The sequence below is a fragment of the Embiotoca jacksoni genome, unplaced genomic scaffold (assembly GCF_022577435.1).
Source record: "Embiotoca jacksoni isolate LCO1_2020_lvr unplaced genomic scaffold, fEmbJac1.0.p SCAF_14, whole genome shotgun sequence".
NCBI classification, from domain to species: domain Eukaryota; kingdom Metazoa; phylum Chordata; class Actinopteri; family Embiotocidae; genus Embiotoca; species Embiotoca jacksoni.
The window spans coordinates 7,899,060-7,910,701 of record NW_027185274.1 but is presented as its reverse complement, the minus strand read 5'-3'; the positions used below and the strand labels follow the sequence as shown (position 1 = coordinate 7,910,701).

At 41.6% G+C, this 11,642-nt stretch overlaps 1 protein-coding gene across 1 annotated transcript; it reads left to right on the top strand.

Moving 5' to 3' along the window:
* Nucleotides 1-659: 659 nt before the first annotated feature.
* Nucleotides 660-11,001, top strand: vwa7 (von Willebrand factor A domain containing 7). The gene is made up of 17 exons (XM_069147731.1): nucleotides 660-873; nucleotides 2,222-2,501; nucleotides 2,653-2,886; nucleotides 3,184-3,280; nucleotides 4,270-4,404; nucleotides 4,552-4,747; nucleotides 4,892-5,061; nucleotides 5,783-5,895; nucleotides 6,026-6,142; nucleotides 6,611-6,817; nucleotides 7,610-7,742; nucleotides 7,931-8,083; nucleotides 8,217-8,309; nucleotides 8,424-8,710; nucleotides 9,557-9,693; nucleotides 9,961-10,120; nucleotides 10,240-11,001. Exons 2-17 carry the CDS (start codon nucleotides 2,259-2,261, stop codon nucleotides 10,792-10,794), a joined length of 3,030 nt encoding a protein of 1,009 aa, XP_069003832.1. The 5' UTR covers nucleotides 660-873; nucleotides 2,222-2,258; the 3' UTR covers nucleotides 10,795-11,001.
* The last annotated feature ends 641 nt before the right edge of the window (nucleotides 11,002-11,642 follow it).

The following is an 11,642-nucleotide window of genomic DNA, read 5'->3' as shown; positions in this document are numbered from 1 at the left end:
GATCCTCCCCACGTTCTGTTTCATTGTGACCAAACCATAAACTGACCTACTTTCACTTTCTGAATTGCTCCACAAAAAAACCTTCTTGTGGGTGTTTTTATGCTTTGGTTGGAGTGTGATCTACTCTAGACAGAGCAACAACATTTTCTTCTTGTCTCTTCGTTTCCCTTTAATTTCCAAACTAAAACAGGATCAAACATTTTTGATCAAACAACCACTGATGTTACACTTTAAACCTTCAACCAAATCCATGAACCAACAGGAGACCTGAAGCTGAAAAACATCCCGTCCTTTATCTTTTTTATCACATGTAGTCCCACAAACTGAAGTTCAACACGGCCTCTAGCGTTGGCTGGCAACTGATACCCTCCTTAGCTCTGCCAAAAGAAGTCGTTGTTAAAGGCAGTGTTTTTTGGTTTTGTGCGGAAACGTGAGAGTGATGGATGGATACCGGGGGGGAGGGAGGTTGGGTTAGGCCTAAGTTGAACCCTCTGTCTGGTAATATATGCGGCCCTATTGTGGAGAATCAATGCAGCGTGCATTAATGGGGGGCTAAGGAGGGGTGAGAGGCTGTAGCTCCCTGATGACGAGATGTCCTCGGCCTCATGGTGTTGCAGTGTCAATCGGACTCTCAAGAAAGTGCCTCTTCCATTAATTTCTGGGCTATTAATTTTCTTACTGAGGAGCCGAGCAGCGACAAGAACCAAAGGAAAGACAAAAGTGAAGACTCAATCATTTTGTTGCTGTGATTATGGGGAAACGGCTCCTCCGCTGACAGGTTGTGGTGAAAGTTGTACATATAAAATGTGCATTTGTGGTGTCTGCAAAACACTGCTGTCTGAAGGAAGTCTGAAGAGATAGAAATGAACTGAGGTGAGCGCTTTTAGTTAAACTGTTTAATAGTAACTAGAGTTTAAAGAGAGTGTTTGTATTTTCTAATAATATACAAATTAATTAAAAAGTACAATATATTGTTTGCATTAATTTGTACAATGAAACTTTCCTAGATGACATTTTTGCACTGTGATGATGGAGGTAGATGGGTATAAAGTGAAGCTCTCGGTGGTTTTGTTGATGGCAAAAACAAGACCAACTGCTTTAAGTGAACAACAGCACACAAGTTATGCTTGTGAGAATCCATGAAGTTTCAGAGTTATCCAACTAACTAAATTTGTCAGGTTTGGTCATGTTGTCTCTGATCCTGTTCTGAAAAAGGGAGTTCCCCGAGGATCTATTCTTTTAAATTATTTATCAATGATATTTGTGCCAGTACAAAACATTCAATGTACCATATGTATGCTGATTATACAATACTGTATCCCTCTGCTCAGTCCTCAGAGATAGTCTGACTTTAACTCACTACAGCGTTGATATGAAATTACTTTTAAATGCAAAAATAAAAACTATAGCTATGCTATTTGCACTAACTAATTTGAATGATATACTAGTCTGTGCCTATTACAATATCTAGTTTTGTACGTAATTGTAAATATGTAATCGATGTGCACTCAACATGCAACTGTTTTTTTTACCTGGTTAAATAAAAGTTAGATGAATTAAGAAACGTTTTAAAAACTGCTTCTAAAAAGCAGCGAACCAGTGAATGATTATTACACAGTGCATCACTCCTGCAGAATGAGTGCAAGGAGGAGACTTTAAGCTCTCAATTTAAGAAACCAATTGGCTGAGAAAGGGCTTGCACAGCGGAGGGGGAGAGTTGTTTATAGGCCTCGTGCTTTGTTTCAGTCTCTCCCTTGTGAAAGCAGAGACTGAGAACAAACCCAAAGTATTGTTTCTGGATAAAGGTGCCAAAAAACAATAGGAGCCTCTGTACAGACCAGGCTCAAAAAAAATCTGAGAGGAAGTATCGGGGTTGGCGGTAAGGAGTGGGCGATGACAGAAGAGGACACATGGATGACTGGAACAACATGATCAAATTAGCACAAAACAGTGCTAAACAACAGGGGTCGGGTCACTTACTGTCCATTCATTTAGCAAGCGGGAAATGACAAAATCATGACGCATCACAGAACTCATTTGGAGATGATTGTTCAATTCGGTCAAATTCAGTCTGAATGTTTGAACTAAAAATACTTTCAACACGGCTAAGAGAAGAGGTCACAGTTAGAGATTTACAGATTTGTGAGCAATTGATTAAAAGACTGTGTTTGTGATAGGTGTTGCCTATTAAAAAATGTAATTGTCTTGCAAACATCTGCAGGTAGGATGTGACCTCCTCACCTTTTCTCCAGCGCATAATGTCACAGGGCAGAGGAATCAGGGAAGGAAGTGAGAAGCAGGTGCACTGGTTTGTTCTCCTTTACCTTCTCCTCCTCGCTTTACCATGCATGGGTTTCCTCCCCAACTTTTGGTCTCGAGTGTTGACTCTGTCCTGGGACTCGCACACGCATCAGTACATCACAGAGCAGGCCATCCTCAATGTCACCCTGGAGACCCTGAGGGACACTCGAAAACACCAGGGGACCCCTGCAGAGGAGCAGGTGAGCTCATGTCTGCTGCTAGGTGTATTTAGGTGTTAGTACAGATGTGAGCCAGCATCAGTAGCTCACAAAGTGCTTAAATCAGAGCTGTATTTAAGACTATACATTATTTCCAAATATGCAAAATTTTATTTGCTTAATCCCAATCCAGACCAGGCTGGGCCGCAGCTTCTGGAGAGCTGTGGGAGAGGTGGTGAAGTCCAATGCGGACATGGACTTCCTGAGCTCCACCAGGTCCAACCCGGTCTACCACTTTGATTCAGAGCGTGTTGACAGCGCCATGCTGATGTTACGTCAGTTCTGGACTCAGACTGTGCTCTCAGTGCGGGCCAAAGAGTACCAAAGTGCCCGTCATAGCTTGGGTCAGCTATTTCACTCCTTGCAGGTACACAGAAACTGTCATTAGTAGTTGATATGAGTCGTGAGGTAAATGCTTGTCCTGGATAAATATAATAGATTTGACAAACTCCTGCACTTGAGCTTCTGGTTTACTAAACTACGGTGCGTTTAAAGACATCATCACGCACGTGCAGTTGAGTTTATCTTCATTTACCTTTTACCTCACTGCTTGCATGGACTTTATTCTGTACAGTGAAATGGTTGAAATCACAATTAAATCCCATGATATTCTGGCAGAAACACTGGTAATTAATTTCCTATTCATTCTGTTATGTTATGCCAGGACTTCTACAGTCACAGTAACTGGGTGGAGATGGGCCAGCGCTCCGTTTACCTCCACCTGCTGCAGCCAGAGGAGCCTGCCATCCCTGTAGCTAAAGGTGAATCACATCTGTGAATACGCTCTAGGTTAATTCTATCACAAACATCACACAGTGATCCTGGGGCTGAGAGAGGATTCAGTATTGTTGTAAAGGATATACAACTCGTAATGCTACTTCTTTTACAGTTTTTGTTTTATAGTTTGTAGATTCCCTGCTTTGGTGACGTAGTGCTTTGTTTTGTCTTCCGGATGCCTGTTAGGGCAATGTGTTCATCACAGCTAGCTTTGTGACAGCAGGAATGTAGTTCCAAATACAGACACAAGCGCAAAGGCAGGCTGACTTTAAGCTAAACTAACTGGATGAGAGGTCAGTGGTTTGTCAGAGTAAATTCAGTAATCTGGCTTGCTTGACAACCACGCCTAACAATGTTGTGGAAATTGAACAGTTGAAACTGACTACGACAGTGAGGCATGACATGGTCAAAAAACATTAAATACTTGTAGCCTAAACTGAAATGGTACCAATATTTACTTTAGCATCTTTCCTCAAATCAATTTCTGTTTTTTTAATATATACATCAGTTTGAGATAGTCATCCTCAATTCAGAAAAGAATTGTAAAAAGAATCGATAAAGCTTTCTGATTCAAAAGTTGATGACCCAAACCTACTTATTGATAAATTGACACCTGATAAATGAAATCCTTATTTCTACAAGTTAAGTCTCACTGAGAAACAATATTCCCCTTACACAATGTGACCAGTATGATATTTACCAATGATGTGTATGGTATACTTGAAATACCATCCAGTACCGTAGTATTTTAACCTGAAGGGTGATTTTAAACCAATCCAGTCATTTATACAGTTAGAACATATTTTACCTCTAAAAGTAGGCATTTCATTGACACTATTTCAAATTACTTAGTGAGAAGCCTCATAGTGTAGAAAAGGTCTTCAGTGCAAATAAGCATGATAACAAAATAGTGTTATTTTTAAAAAGGGGGGAATGTGAAACTTAATTAACCCCTCAACCTCTGTGATCACAGAGGACACTCCGACCTGTATGGAGTGCTTCAGTAATACCTGTCGAAACAACCTCCTGCCAAGACTGACAAACACACAAGAAGACTCCCAGCTGCTCACCACTGGCTACTTCAGCACTTTCCCTCTAAAACCTCACGGTATGTCTGCACTACTTCAGCCACCTGCAGCAGCAGTCCTGCCAAAAAAAAAGAAAAAAAAGAACAATAAGCAAAATCAGTTGAAGAGCATTTTTTTTCTAGGATGTTTTAATTTTCAAATTTAGGCTGCAAAGATTTCTTTTTCAGGCAAATGCAGTCATGGAGGTGTTCTGGACAGCAGCCGCTACATGGGGGCCAAAGGAGGCATCAACAAGGACAGCACCTCGCCTTTCTTTTCCCCTCACCACTACCTCCATGTCAAAGCTGCTTCTTTGGCCACTGAGGCCACTCTGACTGTACTGAGAGACCTCAGGGACACTGTTGGCCACAAAACCTTCCTCAGGTGAGTTTCAACCACTTTTACAGTAGAAAACATTGAAAAATATATGTAGGCCCATAACTTCCTAAATATATCATGTTGCAAGAATCAGGTGTTGAGTGGATGTAGTTTATATATATCTATTTCCTTGCAAACTTCCTTGGACAGGCTCTTCAGTGTAAAGCAGGTTCCTGCATTGGTGTTTGTCATGGACACCACAGGCAGCATGTTTGAGGAGATCACTGCTGCTCGGCTTCGAGCTCACTCCATCATCCAGAACCGAGTCAACAGCCCTGAGCAGCCCGGCACATTTGTACTCGTGCCCTTCCACGACCCAGGTGAGAGATTGTCACGGAGAGTAGCTGGACGGACTGAAGAGATGGGCCAATCATTTTAGAAATCAAACTTTTATCTACTAGGTATCATGTAACGATCTTGTACTTCTTATTAATTAGCAGTTTTATAATGCCTCCAAATGTGGCCGGACGCATTATGTTTTCAGGTTGTCTGTATGTACCATTCTTGTGAACGCGATGTCTCAAAAATGACTTCACGGGGTCCCAGGGATGAACTGATTAGATTTTGAGGGGTCAAAGGTCAAGGTCACTGTGACCCCTGTCCCATGTTTGTGAACGCGATTCCATAACTTAGGAACAGATCAGGATATTGTGATCATATCTCACATTTGGTTGGATACTGAATTGGTGACGCTTCACAGTAGCTTCCTGGAGTTACTGTCTCTGGTCAATAAATACTTCAGCACATAACCACAAAACAACGTATCATTTTTACATCGAATGCTTTTTGCGCAGCTTAAATAAATGGGATACATTCACGGTGGGCTAAAGAGAGAGCTTCATATTTTCTTTAGAGACACGAGCGGTGTCAGCCTTAAGTATCTCTTGCCAAGAACTTCAATTTGGCAAAATGTCGAACTATTTCTTTAAATAGACTACAAGTTCCTTTGAAATTTGTCCAACCAAATACATTAAGTTTCAGAGCTCTCAAAAAAGCTGTTGCTTGTCAAATCGTAACATTTCTATCTACTGTATCGTGCAGAGGTAGGACCAGTGCATGAGACCGGAGACCCAAACCAGTTCATGCAGCACATGGAGAACCTGATGGCCCTGGGAGGAGGAGACGAACCAGAGATGTGCCTCTCTGCCATTCAGGTAAATTTAGATGCTGAACACTGGAGACAAATAAGTGATGTAGTGTGTGCATGAATGTGAAATCACATACGAAATTCATGGATGTACATGTAGCAGCTGACTTGCTCTCTTGCTGTGTGTTTGTTTCCAGCTGGCACTCACTCACAGTCCGCCGCTGTCAGACATCTTTGTGTTCACTGACGCTTCCCCTAAAGACGCCCACATGTTTGATGCAGTAAAGGCCCTCATACTCGAGAAACAGAGCAAGGTAGGTTTAACTTTAAAGAGATCCATAATAAGATGCATTATCTTTAGTGTGAATCAGAGTTGACAATCAGAGAAGATTATCAGCAAAGAGAAAGTCTGTGGTAATGACAAATCTGGAGCTGCTCTGATCACGCTGAGCCATTCTTTGAGATATTTTTTTAATTCTCAGCTGGAATCTTTACAGCTAAATAAAACACAATGGAATTAATTTAAAAAAAAAAAAAGTTTCACCTTAATTCAGACAGGTCATGACAGTGTAGATTTACAAATTAGTAAGACATTAGCTATGCTTGCAGATACTGCATATACTAATTCATAGAAGTGGGAAGGCACAAGGCAAATTTCTTTTGAGGACGGATTCTAATGGAACTTTATGAAACTTTTGTAGTGAGAAACTGTGACAGTCATCAAGAAAATTGTATTTAAGCATACACTTCTTTTAGCACGTTCTGATCTGATTTTCCCACAGGTGACATTTCTCCTTACTGAAGACCCCAACTACACAACAGAGAGCAGAGGAAGAAGGAGGAGGAGGAGTAAAAAACCTTTGTCCCCTGATCGTTTCTCTCTCTACTCTTCCCTGTCCTCCCTGTCAGGAGGACTGACAATATTCACCACCAACTCTGACATCCACAGGGTCTCTGCCATAGTGGAGGATAGCACAGCTGCTGACAAGGTACAACCCAGTGATGGAGATAAACATCTCACACACAGCCAAGTCAAACATGTTGTTTAAGCAGAGAAGGAAGTGACAATACAGGCTGCCAATACAGGCTTACTCTGTGTGGTAAGCAAGCAGCTACAAGCCCGCATTGACTGGTTTTCTGGCTACTTTTAAGCATCTGAAACTGACAACTATTTACAAACATATATTTGGAGTCCTGTATGTTTCCACCTGATACATTTAATGACACAATTTAATTATTTCACAATAACAGTAATTTTCTGAGAATATTGAGTTCATATTGTGTAATTTTCTAAATGTAACAGGATACATATCTCATTCTAATTAGATAAAAGGAAAGCAGAAAACAAGCTTCCTCCGAGAAATCAGGTTAACTGAAAATAAATGATTTTAGTGTCAGAGAGCTGCCGGCTCTCCAGTAAGAAGGTAAATGTGTCGGATTTTTCTCTATATTACAAATGTTATCTACTTGTTTTCCCTGAAAATGCAAAGAAATCTATGGTCATTTGTGTCCACATAAATTAAATGAAGGCAATAAGTATTATTTTTCTATTTCTTTTAGTCGAGAAGTTACTTTTCAATAGGTTTTAGTGGATACTTTCATCCCCTTTATCAAGTAATGAATTTGTTGACTACCTATATATTTTTTTTTGTATTTATCTTAGTAAGTAACAGTACTTTTACTTAAGTATAGTTTTTCAGCTACTGTACTCACTTGTTTCAATACATTTGTATCTATTGTTCAGATATACCAAGTGCATTTTTTTCCTCCTTCCTTCTCAGGTGACTCTTCTTCATGTGGAAAGTGACCAAGAGTTGATGTCTGTCCGTTCCTTCAGAGTTGACAGCTCAGTTAACAACGTCACCCTACATGTCACTGGCTCTATGACAGAGTGTATCCTCACCAGTCCATTGGGTAACCATCACGCTCAAACACTCCATGTAATCCAATTGTCACATTAGGGCATTGCACCCCTTGTACAAGCTGGACATTGCATTGTCTTAGTTGTGTAAAAACACATCATGCGGTTGTCCATGACCTCTTTTATTCTTTGCATTTGATGGTAAAATAATCTCAGTTGTTCATGTTCCTCTTTTTGTCAGACGAAAGTCAGTCTCTGTTGAACGAACAAGGCCCACTAGCAGAGTTGGAGCACTTCCAGGGTCTGTACCGCATCCGCCTCCTTCCTCCTACACAGCCCGGACAATGGAAACTCCAAGCCAAGAGTGACGGACATCTCACATTCAGTGTAATAGGTAAAAGAAAAAACATGAACGGCATCAAGCAGATCCACAGATGAATGATTGCTGGTACTTTTGTTTTAATGTAACTGCACTTCTACTGTGTAATGAGACAAAGAATGCTTCGTCTTTTGATCTGCACCACCAGGGGACAGCAGGGTAGATTTCCTGTATTACTTTGCAACCGTAACCAACGAGACACACCCAGGTCTGGCCAGAGTGGCGGGTAGTCCCGTGGCAGGTGACAGATTTAGATTTATACATAATTATGATGTATCAGTGACCAAATAAACCAAGTCTTTGACTTGGGAATGTGCCTGCCATTTAGCAAACTACTGTTACTTTATATTTTCAGGTGTCCCTGCCTTTCTGGTGCTGGCTGTCACAGGCTTGGCTTCAGATGAACAAGTCTTTTTCAGTCATGCAACTCTGGTGGGAGCTGAAGGGCAGAGCCTTCAGCAGGTGAAGTTGAACTCCTCCTCCTCCTCTTCATCATTCCACTCTTTGGAGGAACTGGTGGGCTTGGTGGACTCTGTTCCCACAGTTCCCTTCTGTGTTCGACTTGCAGGCCAGGACAGCAAAGGAAACAAGCTGGAGAGGGTTTCCACTGATATGGTGCAGCCCACTCACTTTCAGATACAGGTAATCATTAGTAGTAATGCTAAACAAGACGAGGGGCGCCTTCTACGTTAATGTCGACTGAAAAATGAATTGTGACGGAGGCATATCTCTCAGGTTTAGGAGTTCCTCAAAGTGTTCCTACCATTTTCCAACAATGTTTCCTCAGTTGCGGTTACAGCTTCTCCACCTTTGCCAAGCACAGTTTGAGTGAAGCCAGCCAATTCAAAAGGCCGACCCAAAATCATTTTCCATGGCTTATCCAAGCTCCTCCCATCCTCCAGATTTTGTTCTGCACCCGTAGCTGCTATTTCTGTCTTAACTGCTGCCACCTATCTACTGTGCCAGGTGTCCTTTGACCCAAACAGGCCCTAAAGACCTCCTTCTTCAGCGTGACAGCTTCCAACACCACCGATCTCTTGGGTTTTTGGGTTGTCACTGTACTTACTGTAACACTAACAATCTGTGCCACAAAAAGCTTTTGGCCACACATGTGCCTGCCTGTGCAAAAGTAACATTTTCTTCTCTGCGACTTTAAGCCAAATTGAGGCAACTCAAGGGCGCTCAAGAGATAGTGGAAACTACATCAAATCCAAAAGGATAAGCCAGAAATACACCAAAAATATTATACTAATGTTGCCGAATAACAGCTGCATTTACAATACATAAAGTATGTCAGAGTTGTGATTACAACTTGTTCTTCGATCCCCCAACTGGGCAAATACCAAATAATGCTTCTTCTACCTCGCACTAAACAGCCAAACTTAAAGTTTTAAAATATCGCACAATTGCAAATTGTGACTTTTCCTATACCAGCGTTCCACACAACTTTCAATCCATTAAAATAGTTGTGCATCTTTATCTCCGCAGGTGTTGTCTGGCCCCCGCCTGGTACCTGGTCACAGCACAATGGTGGACTTTGACATCCTGAACCACGGTTCTACTCAACTCTTCAGTTTCACTGCTGATGACGACTGTGGATATCTTAACACGAGAGGACCGCACAGGTAGAGCAAAAAGTCAAATAAATACATCTTACTCAGCCAATAAGTGACAATCAAAGCATATTGCCATTCAGTTTCTTCTGTGTCCTATGCTGCCATTCACTATGCAGTCATGCACATGTAATATTTAACATTTCATGCATTTTGGAGGCTGTCGTCTCTAAATAGGGTAGTAGTAAAATAATTAATGGGAAAAGTGATATTTTTGGCACGGTTATTAAATCAAATACGTGCAAATTTTTGTGTTTAGTTTGAGTTTTTGTTCTACAGGTTCCCTGTTTCAGAACGAGGGTCTTTCCGGGGCCAGGTGTACCTCCACACTCCTGCCACAGCCCAGGCAGGAGCGACTGTCACGCTTACCCTCACTGTGCATGCTATTGACTCTTCAGACTCAAATTATGCTGTCGCCTACTTGACTGTGGTCCCCCTGGTGAGAAACAACAGAAAACTATTTTTTGTTTCATGCGGTAATTTCTTTTTGCTTTTTTTGGATGTGGAAGTTCATGCATAATGCTTAATTGTGATGACAATTGTCTCTGTCGCCTGTAGGATCCGGATACATCGTCACCATCCTGCTCTGCTGCACGAGTCCAGTCTAACTGTCCTTCTATTTGCAACGAGTCTAGCTGGAGTGTTTCTTTGGTCGTGTCAGATATTGGTCGCTCAGGCCTTGCCGCCCTCCAATTGCAAAAGGGTGACGGTATTCTGACTTTGTTCCAGAGCCCTCCAGCCACACAGGACAGCCATGGAGAGGCCCAGCCTGGTTTCAATGAGCAACAGGTAGACAATGACAAGACAACCACCGGGAGCCACCACCACCATCACAAGGCTAAATTGAAAACAGGGGATTCCCCTTTTAATGTTTCTGAATGGGTACTGGGATCATCTCAGCCACTGTGGGTGAGGTACCAATCCAGCTGCTGTTCTGCTCATGCAGAGATGCTGGTTTGGGACACAGCTGGAAATATGAAACGTTGCCATCTAACATCTGGCAAGCAGAGGCAGCTAAGAGACAGGAGTACAGAAACCAGTGGAACTGGACGGATAACACTTACAGGCGTCCTTTTCTTGTTGTTAGGCCTGCTGTGGTCTCCACTGCTTTAGGTTGATGTGATTACAAATGTTTTGCCTGTCAAAATGATCTATATGTTGATAACTGGATTCCAGCATTGCAGACAAGGGATCACTCAAAGAAGATAAAAAGCTTGTCCTGTTTTGAAGGATTCAAATATGAAAAGGAAGTGCACTGAAGGTAAAAAAAAAATAGATATTACATTGCAACTGTTTTGTTTTTTAAAGTGCACTGAATAAAGAAATTCATAATTTTTTTCCATTGGTTCTTTCCTTTAAGCTGAGCTCCCTCTCCACCACTACTGCCCGGTACAGCATCGTTATTGCTGCCATTTCTTCCAGCCTAATGAAATGAAAAGCTCCCAACTCAATGTTTCCTGCTACATCCTCGGTTTTGACCTCGTCTTCTTACTAAAAAAGTGTGCAGGGCAGAGACAACATCATGCACATTCATGTTCTGTGTGATAGGATGGCCCCCGGGCTCAACGGTTACCAGTTATCACCTTTTAGGTCCATTTATCAAGATTAATCAGTTGATGAAAAGCAGCATAGAAACGAAGCAAACAACACAAATAATTTAACATCTTAAATAAATATGAGCTTGAGGCCAAAAACATTTTACAAGTCTCTCCTGGTCTTTACCATCTCTGTACTCGCATTGACTTTGAACTGTCATTTAAAGCAGCCTTAATGGTGTCCAATGGTAGCGGGAAAGGATGCATATAAAACTAAACATAGACATCAAGTGAATTCCTGATAAATACAAGAAGGCTGGAAAGAGAGAGAAAATTCAGCACAGTATGTAATAGTTGCGCAAATTGTTTAAATTCAACTGACACATCACTGATTACGAGAACATGTTGAGAAACCATTCAGCTGCA